General features: G+C 37.2%; 1 protein-coding gene across 1 annotated transcript in view; it reads right to left on the bottom strand.

The window, feature by feature from the left end:
- Positions 1-3,162: 3,162 nt before the first annotated feature.
- Positions 3,163-26,792, bottom strand: part of PAXBP1 (PAX3 and PAX7 binding protein 1) — a 34,224-nt gene continuing 10,594 nt past the window's right edge. Inside the window, exons 7-18 of the mRNA XM_038581368.1 lie at positions 26,424-26,613; positions 22,699-22,822; positions 19,247-19,346; positions 19,043-19,158; positions 17,025-17,224; positions 15,637-15,781; positions 14,852-14,973; positions 13,444-13,520; positions 12,995-13,061; positions 8,702-8,848; positions 6,419-6,573; positions 3,163-4,341 (exon numbers count right to left, since the gene is read on the bottom strand). Of these exons, the coding sequence (XP_038437296.1) occupies positions 4,224-4,341; positions 6,419-6,573; positions 8,702-8,848; positions 12,995-13,061; positions 13,444-13,520; positions 14,852-14,973; positions 15,637-15,781; positions 17,025-17,224; positions 19,043-19,158; positions 19,247-19,346; positions 22,699-22,822; positions 26,424-26,613 (1,561 nt within the window). The 3' untranslated portion in view covers positions 3,163-4,223. The remainder of the gene's footprint in view (positions 4,342-6,418; positions 6,574-8,701; positions 8,849-12,994; positions 13,062-13,443; positions 13,521-14,851; positions 14,974-15,636; positions 15,782-17,024; positions 17,225-19,042; positions 19,159-19,246; positions 19,347-22,698; positions 22,823-26,423; positions 26,614-26,792) is intronic.

Here is a 26,792-nt window from a genome sequence, read left to right on the forward strand (position 1 = left end):
AAAAGATTTTAAAATGGAAAATGGAACCCCTGTAAGTAGGATACATACTAAGCTTGAGAGCAGAATCATTGTGAAAATAAAATCAAAAACTTTTCAAAGACTGAAAAATTGCTCACACATACCATAGATAAGGACATTACCCCTGTGATGAACAGGAACCTTGTGTGTGTCAAAAAGTTTTCATTTGGAATAACAGACCACCTCACAGAGTAAGTGAAGGGGTTTGTTTTAATGATACACAAGGATTGTTATGGAAACGGAAGGACCAGAGCAAAGGGAGGGCACAGCCTCATTGAGATCAGAGCTGGAGGGTGTTCATGTCAACCTAGCTCTTGGTCCTTGAGCAGCAGGTGTCTCTGGAATTTCAACACCTATGGCTACAAAAGTTAAGCTTTTATGGGCAAAGTGCCTTTTGTAGAGTAGCTTAACATGGCTAAGAATTTGACAAATCTTTCACCCTTTACCCTGTGTTTTGAATCATCAAGCTCAGGATATTAGTTTCCTGAAAATCTTTTTTTTTTTTTTTTAAAGATTTTATTTATTTATTCATGAGAGACAGAGAGAGAGAGGCAGACGTAGGCAGAGGGAGAAGTAGGCTCCATGCAGGGAGCCTGACGTGGGACTCGATCCCAGGACTCCAGGATCATGCTCTGGGCCGAAGGCAGGCACTAAACCGCTGAGCCACCCAGGTGTCCCTCTGAAGATCTTTTTAAGTAAAAGGCCCTAAACTAAGGACCATAGTATATCTTCCAAGAAATGTTGTGCTAGGCATTCTCATTGAGCTGGAGGATTGTTAACATCCAAACCCCTCCGAGTTAGGGCTGCAGGCCTAGGGTTAAGCCAGCATAAATTACTGAGGCCTGGAGGTCCAGAAGCAGACCAGAGGCCAGTCAACATTGTACATCAAAACCAATTCCATAAACTTTTAGCCTGTCTGCCTTTGCCAGTTAAGTCTGAAGCCTCTCCCAGCAACTGTGAACCCATTATCCATAATTTCCATTGTGAAGGACAGTCTCCAAAACATTTTGGACAATGAGAGCCGTATCAAAGCATCAGGCCTCCCAAACATTCAGACATTTTACATCGTTCTTACTACATGTATAAGTTCTTCTAGTGCTTTAATTTACCTGAAACAACAGACCAAAATGTTGTTACAATTGGTGATGGCGAATCCCTTTACCGTATGGCTATCACATTAGAGAGGAGTTCTTGTAACCATACAGAATCACTACAGTGTAGCACCTTACACATTGCACTTTGCAGCTCTACAACCTCTGACCATTTTTAGGATTTCCTGGTCTTGAGGGAAATTAGCTTTTAAAACAAAATGAGGCACTTGTCAGAACTCACTGACCAGTAATGCACGTAAGTTTAAGAGGGCAAACTTTACTGTTTATAACTTATACCTCAATAAATCTAGCTTTAAAGGTATTAGGCAATTTTACATTTTAGGATACTCTCATGAGGAAGGGACTCACGGTGAGGCTGTACAATTTGGGGCCAATTCAGAGTAATGAGGTTATCATCACTGCCGGCAACTATGATTCAAGCCAGCTGAAGCCCTTTGGGAGACGATGACGAACATACTGGAGAGATTAGGAACTGGTGTGATGAGGCACTTGGGTGGCTGCCAGCGCAGCATCTTCCTTCAGCTCAGATCATGATCCCAGGGTCCTTGGATGGAGTCCTGCTCAGCAGGGAGCCTGCTGCTCCTTCTGCTTGTGCTCACTCTGACTCGCTCTCAAATAAGTAAGAAACTGGTGTGTGTGGTTGGTATGGTAGACCTGAAATCGTGCCTTCCCAGTCTCCCACAAAGAGACCCTGGGCACCAATGACTGAGTGTAGTGGGGAGACAAAGGCAGGCTAGCTCCTAGAGACATGAAGTCCCTCAAAGAACTGTGACTCTGGGTTGAGGAGTTCCTGTCAGGCCTGCTGAGACCTTCTTAACTGTTGCATCTGAGACTTCATTCCTCCCATTTCTGCTTCAGAGGTCCTGCCTGCCTCATGAACTCTCAATTCTCAGGCTCTCCTGGTCTCGTCCAGCTCCTTCTCTTTTCCCTATCAAAAACCTCCTGCATTATCTAATGTTACCTCAGCGACTGCCTCCCCAGAGGACCCGGACTACTGAGTATTTCTTTTCCTGTTCCCTTCTTTGGCTGAGGGCTGTTCCCTGGGACATTATCTGGTGGGCACTCCAGTGTACTGCACAGGCCAAAGGAAAGCCCTCAGGCAGACCTGCAGGACACCAGAGCATCCACAGGGGTAAGGGTGGGGCACCGCCGTCACATGGTAAAACATAGCCATAAGTCTTTATGACTGGTTTATATTGTTTCAATAAAATAACTTTCCTTTTCAAAAACCTTTCTCACCTATCTTGGAGTTAATTCAGAAGACTGAACAAAAGGAAAAATTGAAGCAGCAAACCTTTAGCTTTATTAAAATGTCACCCTCTATTTATCTTTTGCCAATTCCCTTCATAAGGATGTACTTAAGCTCTTTCAGGAACAAAACCTTTTCCGGCTGAGACAGGAGAACTCTTGTTTTATGCACTACACTCAATTCACTTCACATCAAGGTCCCTATGTGGTATGCAAACCCAATCCTGAAACCAAAACAGCCTGAGGGATTGCACAGGATAAAAAAGTCTCCAAGCTTACTCCAAGAGTCCTTCAAAGTAGATACAGGAAAAGTCACCAGTCTAATGGAGTTGGAAACACAAACTTAAGGCACAAATGATGTGAATGTTGTAACTATCCATGTGTATATGTGTTATTCCACTGAGGTTCTCATTTTAATCCTGTTCACTAGGCCATGATTGTGAAACAGAATGAATATGTAGGGATAAGTAGTGTTCCTACAATAAAGATAAAACTGACAGAGCAGGGCAGCCTGGGTGGCTCAGTGGTTTCGCACCTGCCTTCAGCCCAAGGCGTGATCCTGGAGACCCGGGATCGAATCTCATGTCGGGCTCCCTGCAAGGAGCCTGCTTCTCCCTCTGCCTGTGTCTCTGCCCCTCGCTCCCTCTGTGTCTTTCATGAATAAATAAATAAAATCTGAAAAAACAAAACAAAAAACTGACAGAGCACTTAAGAGTGCATGACACTGTTATAAATGTTATTTGAAATGCTCTAAAATTAGTCACCAGCAAAATACAACAAAGGATCTATTTAAAAATTAATTTAATGCTTGGCTAAAGCTTAATTACATATATAATTATCAAACAATAGTCCTTAATTTCCAAAAAGTTCCTCTTTTGAAAATCACAGAATCAGAAAGCATAAACTTTAAAACAAGTTCTCTGAATATTTACAATGTGGTATAAACATTATAGAAGACCAAGGATATTAAATTGCCTGGGTGTACCTAATCAGCAAGGCGTATTCTTTATTGCATATATAACTCACATATGTGGGATTTTAAATAAAATGACAGACTACTAAAATTCAAATGCATGTATTTTTGTAAGCTGGTCAGGGGGTAAAATCATGAATGAGACAGGACAGTCAGCCCAAAACCATGCATTAGGTTTGTAGGGCTATTATTTCTAAAAGTTACACTTCTACGTTCTTCTCAAAAACCTATGTTGCATATATCATTTAGAGTTCATATTAAACCCACATTTGACTGTAATGCTGATTCAAGGAAGAAAGTTTCCATTCACCCAATGACTAAGTCCACACTCAACTCTCAATTTTAAGGCAGCAAAGCTACAGTGATAGCAACTGCTAACCAAAAGGTGATGAACACTTAGTCACTTGCCAGCCCTTTTGTTGCAACAGTGTAGTAATTTCCCTAAGACAATTTGCTACTGAATAATTTTCTGCTGTTAAAAGGCTTACTCTGTAGAAAAACACCACAAATTTCCAGTGTGAAAGTAACTCCATGGTGGTATAAATATATATATATGCATAATTACACAATTTACACTGCACACATCGTTTACAGAACAATTAACTGAGAGGGTTAATTTGAAGGACCATAAAAAATACGTCTGTAAACAAAGTATGACAGGCAGTAAGGAAAACATTAATAGGCTTCCTAGAAATAATGTGAATTCCTTTCATTCCAAAGAAATTGCATTTAAGGACACAGTATTGAATATTAATAATGTTCTTTGTATTAAAACAAGAATCAGTATTTTACAGTTAAGAAACTTTACATATATACAAAATTTATACACTGGGAATGGTATTAAAGCAAACAGGCTTTTTAGTCTCACAGATCTATTTTCCTTCAATCAAAGACTTAAATTCTTTCACATTATGGTCACTTGCAACAGACATGGCATGATCCAAAGCGCGAACACTTGCAAGGAGTTTTACTATCTGTTTTATGTTTTCCCTAGAAAAGAAAAAATGTAACAACATCTTAAGTTACTGATTTTATGACCATTTTTGAGGTTTGCAATCAATTTTTTCAAGCGTACATTTTTAAAGAAGACAGAGATAAGCAAGCTACAGCATGCAAAAAAAAATAAATAAATTTGTCCGTATAAAACAAAACTGGTATATGTTTAAATGACTAGCCCGGAGACCAAGGATCCACTTTCAAAAACAAAACCACCCCAAAATTTCATTCAGATCAATGATTTTCACGGATATCTAGATAGGAGAGAAAGCAATCTATTGCCAAACTACTTCAGAGACCTGCTTCCCATTCTCCCAAACCAGAGTTCCCAGGTCTTTCCGAAATTATCTGGAACATAAATGTATTTGTGTGTATTCATCCCCAATCTTGCATAATCTCCATTCTTCCAAAATTTGCTAAGAGCATAAACTGGCTTCCTCTTATCACCCCAGCTAGCAGCCATTCCCAGTAGTCCTCAAATTTTAGCATATATCATAATTACTTAAAGGACTGCTGATACATAGATCACTAGGCCCCACCCCCAGAATTCAAAATCAGTAGGTCTGGAGTAGGGCCTGAGATTTGCATTTCTAACAAATCTCCCAGGTGATGATGATAATCCAGGAACCACTTGAAGAATGACCATTTGAACAATGAAGTTTGAACCATGTGTGAGAAACAGCATACAATGTGACATTATTAGCTTTATCTGCAAAATTGTAGCAAGCATCTTTCAGGGAAGGATTATATTTGTAAAACTTTGTAACCCACATGGAACCTATCTTAAGGGCTCTGCTCACAGCAAATGCTTGTAATGGATGAAGTTTTCTTTTCTTTTCAAGAATTTTATTTATTTATTAATGAGAGACACAGAGAGAAAGAGAGAGAGGCAGAGACACAGGCAGAGGGAGAAGCAGGCTCCATGCAGGGAGCCTGACGTGGTACTGGATCCCGGGTCTCCAGGATCACGCCCTGGGCTGAAGGCGGCACTATACCACTTAGCCACCCGGGCTGCCCTGAAGTTCTTTTCTGTAGAAAAGTAAATACCATTTGTTGGCATTTAACTTCCTAACAAAAACAGTTATATATAAACAAATCAAAAGTTAAAAAATGATTAGGACTGATCTAGTAAGAAACACTAAGGAGAAATACTAGTGTCAATAAATATCAACCAACAACAAAATGACCTAAAGATGAAATTAAAATATAAATCAAAATCACCTGCCAAAGAATTTTACCACTAAAATCTTTACTATCTACTTGGTTTTTAACTTTATTGTAAAACAGCAAATTTGTTAAAGAAAATAGAATTCTTCTCCATGGAAGGGAAATGAGGGAAAAGAAAAACATTTTGTTACAGGGATATGACTAATGGTGTATATTCTGAATATGAAAACTCTGACAGAAGACTATATGAAATAAAACTTAGAAAATTCTTTCAAATTGTACTTCTTAATATTATTACTTACTTTTTTATGCTAGAGATTTATCCCCAAATTACATGAATATCCAAGACAACATAAGCAAAAAGGGATAATGGTTCATTCCTTCCTTGCAACTCTTGGTAAAAACTGTGTACAAACTGCTCCCCAAAAATCATGAACCTTAAGCCTATATGAGATGGATACAAGAGAACTCCACACGGAGAACAAATGTCCTGAAATTGGCTAACTTTTAATACACTTAAGTTTTTGTGACCAGCTTTTTGAGTGTTTTTATCTCTATAATGAACTTCCAGAGATTAAGATCCATGACATTCTAAGAGCCTGAAATCTCCCCAATTCTTCAAAGGAGACAAGAGAAAACCATGATTCATTCATTCTCCTTAGAACTGGTGCTTACCAGAAGTCTTTCTTAATACCTTCATAAATAACATATAAAAAAAAAAAGATTAGGTAAAACTGCAAAAATGAAAAAGGATGTGTATTTTTGGTGGGTTTTCCAATACCAAATCAATGCACAATTTAAGGTAAAATATAAACATGACTCTAAGACATTCTAATAATACTAAATGTGACAAAAAATAAAGACTCTAGCCCACCATTTCATTAAACAATTACCAAAAAATTACCTTGCATTTCTTTTTTCCACATCGGAACATCCGATACTGTTTCTGTAGATTGTATCTGCTAAATGTACAAGGTATCGACAGAAGTTTTCTAACTGAGAAATAGTTCTTTCTCCTTTCAGGTTCATGAACCACTGCTTTGGGAAACAATTGATTACCTATGAAGAAGAAAGATGTAAAATAAAATAGTTAAAATAAATTGTCTAAAAGCTGAGCCTAGACAGGGGGTAAAATGTATGTAACTAGAAGACCTGCTATTGAACTATATATGTATCGCCAATACCTTTGAAGAGACATTCTTTTCAACCTGACTTTCCACATTAACTATACAAATATACCTGAATATTATCTGTACTTTTAACTTCAACAACAGGTACTCAAAACAAAAGATAAATGACCTTCAATATTTAAGGAAATTAGGAACATAAAACTGTTAACCAATTGCTTCATTTTCCTGTCTTCCAGGAAGCCCAAAATGAACTGAATTGCCATTTTTATCAGTGGCTTTTGATATAAAAACATGTGCAGGGATCCCTGGGTGGCGCAGCGGTTTGGCGCCTGCCTTTGGCCCAGGGCGCGATCCTGGAGACCCGGGATCGAATCCCACATCGGGCTCCCGGTGCATGGAGCCTGCTTCTCCCTCTGCCTGTGTCTCTGCCTCTCTCTCTCTCTCTCTCTCTGTGACTATGATAAATAAATTAAAAAAAAAAAAAAAAAAACATGTGCAGCATAAGTATCACAGCATAAACATGTGTAGCCCCTCCACATTCTGACCAATTCTGTGAGTAGGTGTCCAAGCTGGCCCAGAGTGGGTTCAAGAGAATAGTGCAGCAGGGGGGTGGCTTAGGGCAGGAGGTGACCTGGGCATGGTGTCAGTACAAAACCCTGGTAAGGGGAGGCTAGTTTCCACATGGGGGAGAGCAATGTACCAGGAGGATTCATTTAAGTGAGCAGAGGACCAAAGGACCCAGGGATGCTTGGGAAAATGACTGATTCCAGAGCTGGGGTCAAGCAAGTAGAAGATGAGCCTGGAACATCACGGGCCAGAAAGAAAGTGCTCCCCCAAAATGAGAGTACATGTTACAAGGTCACAGAAGTCAACTGGCAGGGACTCAAATGAAATCTGGGACAGTTCCTGCCAAAGATGCAGAATCTGAACCCAATCATGAAAAGATTAAAAAAAAAAACAAACCCAAGTTGAGGGACATTCTGCAAAATAACTAGCCCTTCACCTTCAAAAGTGTCAAGGTTTTGTAAAGGTCAAGGAAAGCCAAGAACTCTTCCAGATTAAAGGAGACTACGAAGACATGATAATTAAATGCCAAGAATGATCTGGGCAGTATTTTGCCAAGGATGTGATATTATCGACATAACTGACAAAACTTAAAAGATCTCAAAGCTTAGGTGACAGTAATAGATAAATTATATTGATAGCTTGCAATTATATATAAGAACACCCATGTTTATAGGAAACAGACATAAAAGTATTTGAGGCAGGGGAGTATCATGTTAGAAACTTACTCTGGCATGGTTGAGGGAAAAAATTTTCTATCGTACTTGCAAATTTTAATTTTATAGTTATTTCAAAAAATATTTTCAAAAAAGGGAAATTAGGGGTGCTATAGGGCATATGACTCTTGATCTAATACGGATGGTAAGTTCAAGCCCCACATTGGATGTAGATTGTTTGAGAATAAAATCTTAAAATATAAAAAACATGAAACTAACTCCCATAAAATAGAAAACAAAATAAAATTAAACAGGGACGCCTGGGTGGCTCAGCAGTTGAGCATCAGCCTTCTGCTGAGGGTGTGGTCCTGGACTCCTGGGATCGAGTCCCACCCACACTGGGCTCCCCTTGAGGAGTCTGCCTCCCTTTCCCTCTGACTCTCTCTATGTGTCCCTCATGAATAAATAAATAAAATCATAAAAAAATAAAATTAAAATTATTTCAATGAGAGACTATTGCTATAATAACACTCAAAATAGTATGCATCCAATTGTAAAAAATTTATTATTCTGAAATTAACAACTTTAACACCTACCAAAATAATGATATAATAGATGGATAAAAGGATAGATACATATATTACAATATACATTTTTATGTGAAAAATTCTAAGGGGGTTCAGAGCTACCTGGGAGGCAAACTGATTGTCAACATTTCACCAAGGTCAATAAGCAAAGGGGTTTTCACAAAGTCTAAAATCTCTCCTCAAATAAAGGAAACTTAGTTCATTGTAATTTACATGCTTTACAAACTACAATATGTATCACTTAACTCACATTTTGGGCTTTTTTGATGCTGTCATCTCCATATTCAGAATTCTGAAAAGCCATGAGAATGTATCTGTTTAATAAACCATCTATTGACAATTCCTGAAGAGTTTTATTGGAGAAAATGCCATACCACTGAAGAAAATTCCCTAATAGCTAGAACGAGAAAAGAAATTATTTCCCCTCAGACTGAGATCATTGACAGATAACACTGTATAAGGTGTACAACATAATGATTTGATCTAAGTATATATTGTGAAATGATCACCACAGTAAGTTAGCATCCTTCACCTAACTGAATTTTTTCCCTTGTGACGAGAACTTTTAAGATCTACTCTCTCAGCTTTAAATATATATCACGTTATTATCACCTACAGCCACCACATTGTACATTACATTCACAGAACTTTTTCATCTGTAACTGGAAATCTGTACTTTTGGATCCCTTTCACCAGAACCCCCCTACTCACTTCCATCCTAGACTCCCACTTCTGGCAAACACACATCAGATCTCTCTTTCTACAAGTCTGGTAAATTTTTTTTTATGAGAAGAAAAACTATCCAGAGGTACTATTAAGTCAAAGAAAATAGTTACAGAGTAAAACACCTTGTGAAAGAAATACAGTGGACTATGTCTTGCTGAAGTATTAACAGTTTTAAAGGGTCCAAATACTGCCTCAAATGACTAAAGATTTGAATTTTAAGCTTTAATTAGTTAAAACTAACTAACTGAGACATAAATAGCTACATGAAGCTAGTGACTACTACATATGCCAGGCCAAAAACAGAGTATCTTCCATCATCATAGAAAGTACTACCAGGGAAGTGCTGATTCTTACATAAATGTCCTTCATTAAAAATCATGGTTAAGTGAGTCCTACAACCATCCTCAAAAAGATGGAAATTCTCTGACTACAACACTGCATGTTTACTCAATCTCACGAACCTGAACTGAGTTCAAGCTACTAACGCTCAATACATGCAAAATAGAAGCCATTATTACAAAATGGGAGGGCCCGGCCCAACCCACCATAAAAGTTTCTCAGTATTTCCCAGCTCAGTAAACATTAACATTATCCAACCAACTCAGTACGCCGGATGCCTGGATGTTATTCTTCACCTTTCCCTGAAGCTGTGTGACCCCATTTCCATCCACTGTGTCCATTTCTCTCAGTTCCTGTTGCCACCCCCCAATCCAAGCTGCCATCGTCTCTTTCTGGACCCCACCGTCCCTTAAGCAATTATGAGCATAAGCTCTAGAGTAGTCCTTAAGCAGGGTTCTGTGAGAGAACTAAAACCTACAGAAAATGATCTGAGTTATTTCTTATTTAATTTTCCCAAAGATGGTACATAGCAAGTACCATTCTAGACACAGGGAAAGAGAATTCATTATGTTCCATGGAGGACTTAGGGCATTAGGCATTTTTTCACAGAACCCGACTGAGAGGAGCTGCTCATTAGTCAGACTGGCCTCACTTAGCCTCCCATTTCTACACTGAACAAAAGAATGACTCTGGGCAGGTTATTCTGTTGCCTAACTGCTCCAGGAGTAGTATGAGAATATAATAGGGTCTAGTTCATAGGCTACTGTGAAGATTCAACAATAAAGGGTATGGCACAGTGCTTGGCACATAGTACATCCATAATAAATTTTCATTATTGCTAACCTTACCTGCTGTGATCCATTATCCAAACAACAGCCAGAGTAATCTTAAAAACGGCAATTTGTGCATGTCACTTCCCTGCTAAAAACCCTTCCATGACCAATATTAATTTTCAACAAAGGTACACAAACAATTCAATAACGACATTTTGAATTGTCACCATTATTTATAATAGCCAAATTATGGAAGCAGCCCAAGTGTTCATCAATTGATAGTAGATAAAAATGATGTGGTATATATACCGTATACACACACAAACACACACACACAAACAGAATATTCAGCCATCATCCAGAATGAAATCTTGCCATTTGCAATATGGAGCTAGAGAGAGTATAATGCTAAGTGAAATAAATCAGTAAGAGAAAGAAATGCCCTATGATCTCACTTACATGTTAAGAAACAAAACGAACAAGCAAAGAGAAAGACAAACCAAGAAACAGACTCAACACTAAAGAGAACTGATATTCACGAGAAGGGAGGCTGGGGATGGGGAGGTGATGAGTGAAACAGGTGATGGGGATTAAGGAGTGGACACATCATGAATACTGAGAAATGTATAGAATGGTTGACCACTATATTGTGTGCCTGAAACTAATATAATGCCATATATTAACTATACCTAGAACTAAAATAAAAATTGTAAAACTTTTTTTTTTTTTTTTTTTTTTTTTTTTTAAAAATTGTAAAACTTAATAAAAAAAAAAGCCTTTTCAATAAACTCTGGAACGAAGTTCAATCCAGGCCCCCACATCTGCTAAAAAACTTAACTCAAAATGGATTACAGACTTAAATGTAAAGCCTGAAACTATGAACTATCTAGATGAAATGACAGGAGAAAAACTGTGGTCTTGTGTTAGGCAAAGATTTCTTAGATATGACACCCAAAACACAACCCTTAATAGGAAAAAGTGTTTAACCAGACTCCATCAAAATGAGGAACTTCTGCACTTTGAAAGACTGTTAGAGCATGAAGATAAGCCACACAGTAGCAAAGAAAAACTGCAAACTATACATCTGGTAAAGAATTTATACCCAGAATATGAACTCAAATCTCAGTAAGACAATTTTTAAAAATGCAAAAATTTGGGTGCCTGGGTGGCTCAGTTCATTAAGCATCTGCCTTTGGCTCAGGTCATGATCCCAGGGTCCTGGGATTGAGCTCCACATTGAGGTCCCTGCTCAGTGGCGAGTCTGCTTCTCCCTCTCCCTCTGCCTTTCCCCCAGCTCTTTCAAGTAAGTAAAATCTTAAAAAAAAAAAAAAAAAAGCAAAAGATTTGAACAGATACTTCACAAGAGAACATAGCAAATAAACACATGAAAACATGCTCAACATCATCAGTCATTGGAGAAATACAAATTAAGACTAACAGGACAACACTACACACATAGTAGAATGACTTAAAAAAACCCACTACTCCAAAACTGACAATACCGTGTTGCATTACATGGTGAAAACGAGGAATAATTGGGGAACATTAATGTATTGTTGATTTGAAAACCAGCTTTGCATAGGTATTCTTCACCCAAGTGAAATGTAAACTTACATATCCAGAAAAGGCCTGTATACAAATGTTTACAGCAGCTTTATTCATAATCACTCTAAACTGGAAACAATTCAATATTCCTCAATTGGGGAATGGATTAAAAAATAATATAGCAACTTGTGGCATATCCACCTTCAAAGGAAGACTACTTAGCAATAAAAAGACATGAACTAATGACAACACTGATAAGTCTCAAATGCATTATGCTGAGTGAAGCCAGACTCAAAAGTATCCCGTAAATAATACTATTCCTAGGGCACCCTTACAAAGAAAACCATAGGACAAGAAAAATGGGTGGCCATGGTACAGGGGAGGTCTCCACTACAAAGGAGACTGGGGAATCTGGGGAGATGGTAAAAGTGTTCCCATCTTGATTTGGGTAGTGAACACACATTTCCCTTACCCCAGGCATCTTGGACTTTTCTGTTTTTCTCATATATCCTGCCTTCCCTCACCTCAGTGCCAGCTCTTAACTTATTCTTTTAGTCTAATAATCTAAATATCACTTACTCAGGGTAGTCGGGGATCTTCTGTAACATATCAGTGAAGGTCTCTGTACCCTTGTTTTTTTTTTTTTTTTCCCTGTACCCTTGTTATATGTTCCCACATCACCCTGAATTTCTCCTTTCAGGATTCATCACACCTGAGATGCTAATAATACTTGTCTGCTGTCAACTGTGCTGATTATAAACTCTACAAAGACTCCACTTCTATTATATTCAGTGCTATATTCCCCACCTTAGAAAAGTAACTGATACTCTATACTTGATGAATAAATTAATTATGATTTAGCAAGTTGTTATATACATACATATTAACTCTGGCTGTATATACATATATATAAAGTAACTTATACATTAAAATGGCTAACTTGGCTAGCTTGGACTTTGCTTGGAACTCAGAAAACATTTTCTTGTGTGGAAACACCAAACCTGAGTAAACTTTTGGAATAAAATTACTTTGTAAAATGGAGTTTCTTTACAGACATCAACCTAAGCCTATAGATCTGCTTAATCAAATAGCAAAATACCTTCCAAAATATATGAGTCAAACAAAATCTGAAGTCTTTTAGATAGCCTACAGACACATACCTTAACTGAAGACCAAAACTGTCGTTGAAAAAACAAATAAGGCCCAGAATTTTTATTTTCCAAGACACTAAGAAAAAAAAACATGAGCAAACATTTTATATATTAAGTGCCATGTGATTCCTGGAGAAGATTTCTACAAGTTTTAAAATAGATAAACAAAAGAGTTAAGTAATTTTTCAAATTTTCAAATAACTATATTCCAGAAGGGAAGTTTTAAAAGATAATGGAAATAGTGCTGAGATACAAAGGGGAACAAAAAGTTTTATTTGCTTTATCCTGCTTAAGGGAACAATTTCCCCACCAACTTAAGTCTCTTTGGGCTACAGGTTTACACTCAATACATAAAGTTATATATTCAAGCTACCTTTAGTTTTTCAAGAATTTAAGAAGTCTTCTCTGGAAGATAATGGAGAATATTATCATCTTTAATGTTTTGAGGTGTTACTTACTTTTTGGGATACAAGGGCATGAACACATCATCATCTAAAGTTCTCCTCATTCTTAATAAAAGTGCTTTTAGGTACACCTGAAGAATAAAAAACAGATCACACATTTTAATAAGGGTCATGATAAAAGTTGAATTTTAAGAAATAAAAACAAGTCATATTCTAAAATATACTATGTAGTATTTGATTTCAAGTCAATAGTCTTCTTCAATTTTTTACCTTTCTCTCTAAAAGCATAAAGGTCTTTAATACTCACTATTCTTAATTGGGCCCTCAACTACCAGGCAATAAAGCCACTTAGAAATCTGTAAACCCTTAGAGTCTACTATATCACTAAGATTTAAGATCAGACACATAATCTGGTTCTTCTCAAAATAAAGTCAGTGAAAATAGTGATAAAGAGTACCTTTTCTCAGGCACCTGAGAGGGCCAGGGGGTTAAAACCTCTGCCTTCGGCTCAGGTCATTATTTTGGGGTCCTGGAATCGAACCCCTGCTCAGGGGGAGCATGCCTGTCCCTTTCCCTCTGCACCCCCTACTCATGCTGTCTTTCTCACAAATAAATATGTAAAATCTTAAAAAAAAAAAAAAAAAAAAAAAGAGTATATATTCTGTGTCTAAACAGCTCCTAAGAACGCCAGAGGTTGGCAGCAATCTCAAGTTTGGAAACTGTTTTTAAATGTTTTAGCATTTAAATCATCAGCAGTTACCCACTGTAGTAGTTTTACATTCTTCTTTTCCCAAAAAAATAAAGTTCTTAAAGGGATGTTTGATTAGTGGGGGGTGGGGAGGTGAGAAGGATGAGAGGCTACGTGGAGTAATGATATCATCTCGCCAGAGATTTTTTTTTTTTAATTCATGATAGACACAGAGAGAGAGAGAGAGGCAGAGACACAAGCAGAGGGAGAAGCAGGCTCCATGCCAGGAGCCCGACGCGGGACGCGATCCCGGGACTCCAGGGCCGTGCCGTCGGCCAAAGACAGGCGTTAAACTGCTGAACCACCCAGGGATCCCCTCGCCAGAGATTTTATTTTATTTTATTTTTTATTTTTTTAAAGATTTTATTTATTTATTCATGAGACACAGAAAGAGAGAGAGACACAGGCAGAGGGAGAAGCAAGCTCCATGCAGGGAACCTGACGTGGGACTTGATCCCGGGTCTCCAGGATCACATCCTGGGCTGAAGGCGGTCTAAACCGCTGAGCCACCTGGGCTGCCCTCACCAGAGATTTTAAAATTAAAAATGATTATCTCAAACCTTGTATATTTCAAGCTGTAAAGGACCAGATGGCCTGAGAGAATGAGATTTTCTGGCAAGTCTTAGAACGTATCACTCATTCCCTCAACTCTTGCTCATTTTAAAAGGAAAAGGTAGGGAAAAACCTTCTACAGACAATAAATAAATTAATTACCTGTGTATTTTTGTTTTCTGCATTCACTACTGAAGGATATCCGTTTATTAATTTTAGTGTAATTCCAACCATTCTTGAAGTCTGTGTCGTAGAAAAAGGGTCCCACATATTTTCAGCTATTACTATTAAGAGAAAAGTACAATGTGTTGAGATACAGAAGTAAATTGGAGTTGACTTAAATCTGCTGTCAAGCAGTCCTCAACTTATAAATGCCAATCCTGATTTACTTTTTCTCTCTTTATAGTATAAGCTGCAGTCTTCTTTGTCCTCTTAACAATGGGAACGCTGAGGATTAGGCAAATGTGGGGAGGGCATAGATTCGTCCTATTTTCTGCTGCTCAGCGATAATAAACATTGCCAGGGAGGGGAGGATTTCTATATCCTAGGAGATGTCCCAGCATCAAGAATTCCTAACTAAACTTAAAACTTTATTTTTAATATTTTAAATAGGTTCCCACACCAATGATTCCTAATCTTTTTTTCAGAAATTGATGGAAGTAATGAAAATTGCTCCCCAGGAAAATGTGTACCCTCCTGCCAAAGTATGTATTCAGTTTTGCCTCAAATAGTGTATAAAAGTCTCTAAAATTCATCTATGGATCAATTACTGTCTCCAACTCCAAGCCCACCCCATGTCCTAGGTTAAGAGAAATCTATCCTTTAGTCCAGTGGTTACCTTAGCATTTGTAATATAACTTCCATGAGGAAATACGCTCTGGTTAGAAACTCATAAAAATAGAATTGGAAAACCCATGTGTTTAAATGTTCAATTCAGAAATCTCTACCTGTTAGTTTAGGAAGAATCACCTTTTCCACAATGGTAGGCAATAGTGCAACATCTACATCATCTTTCTCTTGCTCTCGCTCTTCACAACCATAAAATAGCAAAGATTCAAACCACAGCATATTCTCAAAGTCACGACATTTTGCCTAGAAAAAAGAATGTTATAAGCAAAACATTTAAAATATCTGCTATTTCTGCTTCTAGCCATAATTAAGAATAACGGACAGGATTTAACCTTTAGTCATAAACAAAAACTGTACGAAATATATGAAACATCTATTTTCAGACACTGGACAAGGTAGTATAGGAAGATGGCCCCCAAAAGGGAGACAATCACATGAGGTGAGCTCCTGGTGGAGAGAGCAGAGCAGGGTGGGAATCGCAAGCAGAGCAGTTTTATTCAGTTGTGGAGAAAAGTACTGGAGTTCAGGGTGGCTGAGACAACTGGAAGTGGTGGGGGCAGAGGAGGGAGTGACCCAGAACAACGACTCCAAAATGCACACAAATCCCCAACCATTGCTGTGTTCAAAGACACAATATCCAGCAAAGAGCAAATGGGAGCTGGAGGTCAAATGTTCAGTTTTTGTTTTTCAGTTGTTTCCAGGGCTCCAACCTCAGTCCTCTTCCCCTTACAACTTACACATTCAACCCAGCCAATCTCACTCAGGCCCATGGTTCTCTGTCCACATGTAGGTAACCTCTAACACTCTCCCTTAAACAGGGCCACTGAACACATATAGGCCATCTAGCTTCCCCTCTTATAAACCAAGCCAACAGGTCCAATTGATTCCACTTCCTAAATTTATCAATTTGTATTATTCTCCCAATTTCCATTACCACCTACTTAGTTCAGGTCCTCTTTTTACATCTGCCTCACTGAGCTTTCCCATGAGGTTCTAAATCTTTCTAGGACCAAAGAATCAAATTCTTATTCATTCATGTTCATATCCCAGTGTCACTATGTATAATTTTATTTTTTTTCTTTTTCTTTTTTTTTTTAATTTTTATTTATTTATGATAGTCACAGAGAGAGAGAGAGGCAAAGACACAGGCAGAGGGAGAAGCAGGCTCCATGCACCGGGAGCCCGATGTGGGATTTGATCCTAGGTCTCCAGGATCACGCCCTGGGCCAAAGACAGGCGCTAAACCGCTGCGCCACTCAGGGATCCCACTATGTATAATTTTAGTTGAGGAAAGCACTGTATGTAACCTGAAAATCACAAACAGCTCTCTTCAGAAGGAAGACTGCATAAAAGATCATGACATTATACAATCTGTATTGTAGCCCTGTGACCGTATCTCCCTTGAAAAATATTTTGCTAGCTTTGAGATTAAAATTATCCAGGCATCATGTTATATTGCTTGGTACTAGTGACACAAGCCACTTACCTCGAGAGGAGTCCAAGTGAGAAGCTGTAGCCGTATAAGGGGGTTGAACAGCTTTGGCAAACAAAGGCCGATGTAAGCATCCTTGTAGGACAGATAGTATTTTGAACGCCATGCCTCAAATTGGGATTTAATACAGTCAATTGAATAGAAACTTTCAAGGACATCTTCAAAAACCTTGCTGGACTCTTTTGAAATGCGATCTAAAGAAAACAACAAAAACCCCACAGAGAACCATAATTTAGTATGGAGTAGACAAAACACAATTCAGTATTTTCTTTGTAGCTTCAGAATCACTCAGGCTCATTAACAGAAGAATCATTATTAATTGCAATTTAACAGAAAGCATAAAGAGAGTAAGTTTAGGTTTCAAATGTCTCTTATGCAAACCAGAGTGTTTGCACGGCTCCAATATATACCATTTCCTATTCCCAGAGTTTTGTTAAATGCCACCTGTCCCCCAACAAGTTTCAAATTTCAGTTACTATGGTATATTAATCATGAGTAATTGCATGAAGTACAGACTTTGCTGCTAGTTCTTCAGTTCACAAATCACTATAAAGATCAGAAGTGCATTATGATCAGTGAACAATCATAACACTTCTTTCAAAATCTGTTGGTGAGTGCAAGGATGGACACAGACAAGTATCAGTAATGAATGTTAAGACCTTTAAGTGGAAGGTTACTTGATGACACTGATGACTTGGGAAACAGGAATCTTTTATAATGGGGAGATCTACTTGTGACAATCTTCTCAAGATCAATCTTAATATCACTAATACTGGGACAACTCAACCTTTGCCATCTGATATTATACAATAAGTAGCAGGCTCTTATATGAAGTATTCTTGCCAAAACAAAGCTTAACTTGAAGCTAATCAAGTCTTCAGACTTAAGTGCCGGCTTACGTTGAAATACAGTGAATGGAAAAATCAAACTAAGACTATGAGAAAACAGACAAATTTAGAATGTAGAATGCAAATAAGTGGCCTGATCTCTTCAAAAACCCAATGTCTTAAACAATAGGGGTGTGTAGACGTGTAAGGAATTCATGGACATTGATTAATTCTAGGGAAAAAAATGGAACCAAATACAGGGCAGGAAATCTCGTGTGGATTCTAGTTTGGAAAATACAGAATAATCCACCAAAAAGAGTCTCAAGAGCTGCTACTAAATAGACACAATATTAAGAACTTGTAGTTAAAACATGCTCAACTGCTTATAAAGTATCATGATGTTTATAGGTTACTTTGAAATAGTTCAGCAATATACATACACACAGGTATACCACCCCCTCCCTCAACTTGGTAGAACTGTTGAATCTGGGTGACAAGTACATGAGTGATCACTGTGGTATTCCTTCTAATTTCTGTCTGTTTAAAAATATTCACTATAAAAAGGTGGGAGAAAAATAGACTTCTCTAACTAAGTTCCAATGGCTTGTAGCCGGTAAAACTCCAAATAACCACAACCAATGATGGGAAATGAAGACTTCTGAAGACCCCCCCCCCCTTTTTTTTTTTTTTTTAGTACAAAAATATTTATTAATGAAAAATACAGTTGTACTTCAATGAGTTGAAAGTTCCAGGAGCTTTTCTGGCACATATTGGTAGTAACTATTCCTCTTGGTTGAAATTATTCAGAACTCCCCAAATCAGTAGTTTCCTTCAGGGCTGAGTGTCCCATGGCCGAGCTGTACCTTCCTAGGACAGGTTGCATTAGGGCTATCCTTGGGAATCTGACACTTTTTTTTTTTGGTCACTTAAAATTCTATGATTCTGAAGAGTAATATCATTTATTATGCAAGTGCTAAATAAAGCCCATGATAAGGTATCATCACTATTTTTGAGAATTCATCATATATTCAGTTAAGAAAAATGGGTGCAAGTTTTTACAATTAAGAAAAGAGTGGCTGATTCTAAACGCAGAGGCCACAAAACTTCACACCGCCTTATGGTAAAAACCACATCCAAATAGAAACAAAAGTGGCAATAAATCTCATTTCCCAATAAATGTCTAACCTTTTTCCAGATTGAAATTTGTAATATCTGTAGAAGTTTCTTCATCATCACTGGAAAGGCCTTCAAGGTGATCTGCCATCTTACCGGTTTGCTCTCTGGCTTGTCTACGACGAGTCCTAAATAACAAAGATCATGTTCCCAAACCAGATAGAAGAGATTCCTCCCTTTGCAAACAAAGCAAAAGCCACACATTTTTAGAATTACCTCCTGGCCTCCCGTTCTGCAATCCTGCGTTTTGCATGCTCTTGATACAGTGCCCGATCTCGCCCAAAGGAATCAAGATTTGGTGCCATTAGAGCTTTATCTGTAAAACAACAATAGTTAAAATTAAAAGCCTTCCTTCAACAATCTTGAGGAAAGAGTTTGCACAGAATAAGCCATAATGATAGACTGTTTGCTAATCTCAATGGCAGGATTCTGCAGTAACTGGTAAACCAGATAGTTCTGTAGTTTAGAGCAAATCTCAGTATTATTCTGCGTTCCCATGAAAAGGAGTAGAAAAATAAATGGAGAGTTCAACAACCCTACACAAATACAATTGGGCTTAATCACTGTTTTTATATCTACTTGTAAGAACTAGTTGATGCTATCATGATAATCAAATAAATTAAAAATCAAAATTACCTGTGCAAAGGGAAAAATAATAGATTACTTTTTAAGGAAGAAGTTAAGCATCACATGTTGAATGGTATGACAGAAAAGAAACACAAGTAGGAAGGATGAGAAAAACAGCTTTGTTTCAGAGAAGTTAGTAATCTATCCTATTTACTCTGATTTTGCTGAGTAGAAATTTATTCTCCTTACTATTTATAGAACAAAGGCAGAATCAACATGCAGACTGGAAACATGATCTAAGAAGACCAACTTAAATGCTGCCTCAAACAATCGCTTTCAAAGCAGAATTCTGTACTTCTTTTGCTTCCTATTTTCATCTCTCTTTAACTTTCTAGGGCAACTTTCTAGCCTTAACCTTCCAACCTTCCTATTTAAATTTATATTTCAGTCACCATGTTTTTAATTTCTAAGAGATGGTTCTTATTCTTAGAATACTCCTTTTCTATAGCATCCTCTAGCTTATGTCACATGTAGGACACCTCCTATGACCTCCCAAAGGGTAGCAAGTATATTTTATATTTCCTTCTGTCACCTGCGTTGTCTTTGTTTCCTCAGTTCCTCTGGTTCTATTGTGTGTGCTGCGATCTCTGATGATCAGTAACTACCTCAAATAAAAGAATGAGCCTGAAAGTTCTGTGGACAAAGGTGGGTGGTGTCTAACAGCAGCCTCTAGATCTGACCACTGGGAGAATGTCAACTCTTCTGTTGGGGGCTCCCAGATGTTAGTGTCTCAGAGTCTTTTCTCTGGACCCATTCTCTTTCTCCAGAGAACTGTCCTCTAATCTCTTGTCTAGGGTAGGAAGAGGAGTGGTGGTAATATCTGTCTGCAATACTTCTCTCATTTCTACATTTTATAAAGATAATCCATAAGACAGGGATCAAAATAGAAGCCAACAATCCCAGGGATAGGATACAGGGAAAAACACATAAAATGAAAAATACTGATTTAAGGTTTTTGCTACTTTCCCCCAATATCAGAGATGTGCCACCAATAGCAGCAACAGGAAAAAAACAAACCCCAAAATTAGCCCTCTACACTTCAGGGTATCCTAACTACTACAGACCCAACTATTTTAAAAGTTGACTTTCTTACTGAATTGTTCATTCATATTTCAAAATAGTTCTGACATTAGGAAGGAAGTCTGTTCTAGAGTTCAGCAATAATAAAGAAAGATGAGCATGGTAAACAAGCCTGTCCCTGTTGCACCTCAATTGTGAGTTCACACAGCACAGGTAAATTAGCTAAAGCCCCAAACTATAAAAATGATTCTTGTCTTTTTAAGAGGTATCCTTCCTTAAAGAAATAGTTTAAAAATACTCATTGCTATTATAAATACTTAAAATGTTGCTATGTTTATAAAACTCTACAGTATATTAAGAGAGATATGAGAGGGTAGATGATTAAGGGATAGCCTCCTTCACTTCTCTAAGAACTACATGCAGTAACTGTGGCAAGTGTTCACAAATCTCAAAGGATTAATTTCAGGTTGCTTCTTTAAAAAAAGATCAGAAATGGAAGGGATACTTTTGTGTCCCATGTAATGCTCCTCAAACCTCTGACAATGAATACTCCCTTCCAAGACAGTATTTTTCACTTTCTCATTACTTTTGACTTCCTTTTCAACTTTCAATCTAATTAATATACATCATTCAACCCTTACTTCTAATTCCACTTAAGTAAATAGCTCCAAATTATGAAGAACAGATCATAGGTAGGAAGAGGTATTTGGTAAAATGCACAGCTCATACAAACCATTTAACTTAAGAAGGAATCACTTCCCTTCATAGAAGGTTACCTGTAATCTGCCCAGAAATCTGGTTCTGCCTGGATCAAAAGTGATCTGGAAGGCCTGCATTAGCCATCTAGGTGCCCAATACTGTGGCAATAATCCAACTTAAGCTTGTGAGGCAAAAGTATAAGATCAAAGCCATTCATATGGCTCACATATGAGTCTCGCTCAGCTCTGAGGGCCATACTACCATCTCTTTACAATGCTCCAAACCCATCCCACACACAGGATGCCTTCTCAGGGATCCAGCATCTACTTTAGATGACACGCTGTATGACAAAGCACTATTTTCAAAAAGAATAATACTAGGGCCCTTGGCACTTGGATCACCCGTGGTTAACATGCAGATACTGGTCACCATCCAAGACCTAGCAAAAACCTCTGGGGATAGGACCAGGAAACCTGCATTTTAAATTTGTATCACGTGTAATTCTCATGCACACATCATTTAGAACTGTTGAGATAGGAACAAAGAGATGACAAAAGAAGCTACGAGAAATCCATGCTGGGAAAATTCCTAATAGAGCACCAAAGAATATGGAGCACAATGGAAAAACGGAATTAAAAAGTTTAAAACATCTGGTTAAAGAATCACAGCTGAACTATTTAATAAGAGGTTTCCAATTAATTTTGGTTTTTCATAACATAATGAAAGGAATACAAACTGAATCTCTAAATTTTTACATTAAAATTTCAAGAATTGGAGGCATCAACTGACTCACTAAAAAACCTAGGATAAAAGGCAAAGTAGAGAATAAAAAATTTTTGCCTTCCTCGGAGACATGAAGCTCAAAAATCCCCTAATCTTGGAGTTGTTTGTTATGTCATTAAAACCCCCTCTGCCCTCTTTAGTACTTTCCTAATCTCTAAACTCAGAATCTTTGACTGTGATCAGCAACAGCATTTGTATTGGTGTTATGAACAGGATGAAAATGGGAGGGGGGGATCAATTAGGGCCAAATGATAGTGATTTTAAGATAAAATGCTGATGTCTTTTCTATACTCTAAAGAATGAAAAAGTATATCCAAAGAAGAATAAGATTGATAGAATATCAGTGCACGTTTTTGAGCTCTTAAACACAGTCCAAGTACGTGCTGTTTTAAGTTTTAGAACTACCTGACACAAGAGCAAGGAAATGTGCTTCTTAAAAAAAAAAAAAAAAAAAAGCTAAGCTCTCTAATTTTCAATTAGGCTGCACTAAGTAAACAAGGTTGTTTAATGAATAATAAAAACCTTCAAGATGGACTGACTTGAATGGCTTGAAAACTCCGAAGATTCATCTTTAATATCATCTTGTCGTCTTTGGACAAGGCGGGAAGCTCGCTGTTTGTACAGCTGATGTATTGCTGATTCAAGTTCATTAATCAGTGGCACCTGTAAAAATACAACACACTCCGTAACACCAAACTCCTCAGTTGCTTACTTAGTTGAGGGTTCCATACTATTTCCGGATTTCTGAAAAAGTACCCTCTATGGACAGAATAATCATGAACTCCCAGTGGGACACAATAGCAATTCGGTTTTAGGTGTTTAGAACACATCTCTTCTTTTAATCCATACATAGAGCTATAATGTCCAGTGCCTAGCTATCGGAGTAAAAGTTTGGTTAGGAAACTTAACACTTAGTAAATATTAGTAAAGAGAGCAAGTAAAGAAATGTCAAAAATTGTAGTGCTTTTTTCTTTCAGAATAAAGTATTTGCAAGTCTTTTAATGTCCATTTTTAATTTTCTAGCAGCATGATCTACCTTAGAATTTTTGTAGCTTAAAATAAACCATTATTGCTGTACAGTACCAAAAAAAGGCAAGGGCTCCATGAGCAGGTAAGAATGGGAGTCTGCTAACTGCCCAATTCTGGACGCTTAAACTGCTCTGCCACTCACATGAACCAAGCATCTTATGGTAATGTCACACTACATTGCAGCTTTATCACACGTTCTTCACTGTGAACTGCATTCACTTACGTTATAGTAAGACAAATAAAATTTCTAGCTTTCACTAACCTAATATCAATACCTCGAACTCAGAAAACTTCCTATAAAACGTTTAAATTTTTCCATATTTTGAAATAAAATAATAAAATTCATTACATGAATTATCAGTTTACAAAGTCACTGGATTTTTCCAGGTTAATATCCACAACTAAACATTCACTCGGTTCATACAGCATACAAAAGCTTATAGCATGAATCCTAACTTAAAAAGAAAAAACAGAAAACTTTCTCTTTATCAATATCTTATAACAAAATGCTATGCAACTTTCACAAAACACTAACGACCACTACACATACCTGAGGAAACCAGAAATTCTAGTTTCCTGATGGTTAGTGCAAATGGAAAACACATTATTTAGAGTTTGGGAACACTGGCACCAAGTGTTATAGCAGCTTCCTGAACTGAACAGACTGCAAATGGAAAATAAAAAAAGGCAGGTGGAATTCAAAGATGTCTGTAATAAAAGCAATTTTATACACTTGCATGATTCTGTTGAAAAAGTAGATGTTCACAGAACGATCAAACTGATGGAGTTATTTTAATTTCTACTATGCCACACCATGGGCAACAATGTCCCCAAATCTGCCCTGATTATCTTAGACAGCTGAGCCCACAAGAGTCTATCTTTAAAATTTACGAGTGATTTTTTTTTTTTTTTAAGCATTTGGTGCTATATTACTGTGACTTACACTTCCCCATCCCCCTAGTTTTTTCCACACCACACAGGACTAAAGACTAACGTATCCATATACCTAAGGTGCATTCTTTCAGCCCTGGAGACTGTTAACATTCCTCTACTGTAAGAGCTACACACCACAGGTTGAATCAGACAATTTAATTATTCAATTTGTAGTTAAAGTTCTGATAATGTAATTTTTCTGTTTAGGTCATTGGAATGCTTTTCAACAAAGCTGAGAAAAGTCTGAGAACAAAAACCTTCCAACACTTCTTCAGCTCTCTTTCATGTTTCTTAACAATATTGATTTGTCTCAAGAGTATGCACCATGACAATTTCTTTACCCTCTCCAAACTCAAAATTGTTCTTGACTATTTTTATTTCAAGACCAAATTTAAGGCGAAGGAAACAAGAAGGAAGATGACTAAAGGGAAATAAAACAATGGAAAGTTAAAATGATCTTTAAATAATTAAAAAATCTAAGTTCAAAACTACTTAAACTTTTATAACAAAAGAGGAAAAAAAAAAACAAAGAAATGTTTATCTATGGCCTTACCCTGAAGCAAATTTTTATAGTATAAAATGAATATTCAAATGTATCCAATTACTCCTAAATAATATTTCCAAGGCAACAATTTATGGCATTATTAATTTAGTTGTAGTCTCTTAATAAAGCTCAATCCAATCAAAATATCAAAATGAAATAAAACTCATCCTTAAAATAAAGGATTATCTACCTCTGTGCCTCTGAAACCATATTAGCACAGTCTTAAGTGATTTCTCTAGAAAATTGAGATCAATAAATTATGCTACTACTTGTTTTTAAAACAGCAATTGAATACCATATGAACCAGACATCCTAGCAGTCTCTTTAATTCAAGAATGATATAATTGAGTTAACCATATTACTATCAATTTTTAAGTTAAGCTTATGGTTACAAGTGTATGAGTTTACTGAAGTTAGTTCTAAAAGCAAAGGTACTTCAAGAAAAAAAAACTCCACAGGAACAAACCTTACTTACAAAGTATGGTTTAAGACAAAGATTCTTTCTCTAGTCAGAGTTGCCCACCATGCCCACTGGGCTCAAAAGGACTTTATTAACAGGAAGAACACAACCACCAGCTCTGATACCTATGTCCACTTCCTACCTTGACTCTATTGCCTGCAGCATCAAATCTGTTTCTTTCCCACCCTTGTACTAGTCACCCTAAGTCAGTGACCTGCCACAAGGGATATCATAGCTCAGGCTATAGCTGCTTCTTCAGAAGTCAGGTGATAAAGACAAGAACGTGATAAGCCCTACAAATAAGACCTGGTGAATGCTGTCTCCACCTGCTCTGACCACAGATTGCCTAAGAACCAGTAAGACCCATTAGGAAGACATAGTCTAGGATTGTTCTTTTTGCAAGTCTTTGGCTTTAGGGTATTGAAGCAATCAGCAGAGATAATAAAATACTCCTTTAAACATATAATTACAGACTCTATGCTAATTCACATAACCAAGAAGGGAAAAATGTGCCTCCTAATCCTGTATCACCTCAAAGTTCAGGATATTCAAAGATTTTAATTTTTTTTAAAACATAGGGCCACAAAGTCCATAGATGCTTATAAACCAATGCACCAAAAACAGTCATCTTAAAAAAAAAATTAAGTCATTTGAGAAGGGGATCCTATGTGCAGCTAATTTAAAAAATGCAAATAAGCAATACAAAAGAATGCAAAAAACTATGCCAAGTGACTACTACACAAAAAACAAGCAAAAACCCCAAACAAAAAACGAACTTGGAAGCAAGAAATGAGGCCTTCAAAGAAATTACGACCAATGTTACAGTTCCTGAAGTGGATAAAGCATAGGCTTATTTAGATGAAAACTATCAGTAGCAACATGACCAACTTTATCTAGTTAAAAAAAAAAAAAAAAAAAAAAACTAATAAAATTTTCCAAGTTTATGCCTATTTGGAATTACTTGTGGAAACAGTTTGAAGGTTAAGTTTAGACCAGAACCATATTCCACCAGGAGTCCCTTATATTCTAATATTTCAGGGCCGGCCAAAAATCTATCACTATATTAAGCAGAACTTGCCAAAGTCTTATTTAAATATGCTCAACCTTTTTTGTTTTCAACAAAGGCACTATGCCATCCCCAAGATAGAATGCTGCTAATGAAGTGAAGAAAATGAAGCATGGCTTTTCATCACTTCTAGAGCTGAATTCAGTGGATATACAGAAATGATCTACACAAGGCCGTCTAGACCTCCCTAACTTTGCCTTAGTCAAAGAGATTAGTATTTTTGCATTCTTACCTTTTCACTGAAACACTCAAGCAAGTCTTGGACATACCCTCGCATTTCTTGCAAAAATTTATACCGTTCACCAATACCCCCAGAAGACCCTTCTAATCTTTCAATAGCCCTGGTAGAGTCCACTCGGCTTTGCAGATGTTTCTCATGCTGCTGTCGATTTGTTTTGTGCAGTTCTTTCATGGAGTCCAACCTTAAGAACACAAAAGGATAAATATAACACATTTACATCCAAAAGTCTGTGCTGTCAGGACTCTTGCAATATTATAATAACGCATTTAGTTCCACTATTAGAATATAAAAATACTTGGAGTGGCCATCTTTTCATCTGTACCGTTTTCCTCAAAAAAAAAAAAAAAGAAAAAAAAAGGA

Source organism: Canis lupus, chromosome 31 (assembly GCF_011100685.1).
Source record: "Canis lupus familiaris isolate Mischka breed German Shepherd chromosome 31, alternate assembly UU_Cfam_GSD_1.0, whole genome shotgun sequence".
In the NCBI taxonomy this organism is placed as follows: Eukaryota; Metazoa; Chordata; class Mammalia; order Carnivora; family Canidae; genus Canis; species Canis lupus.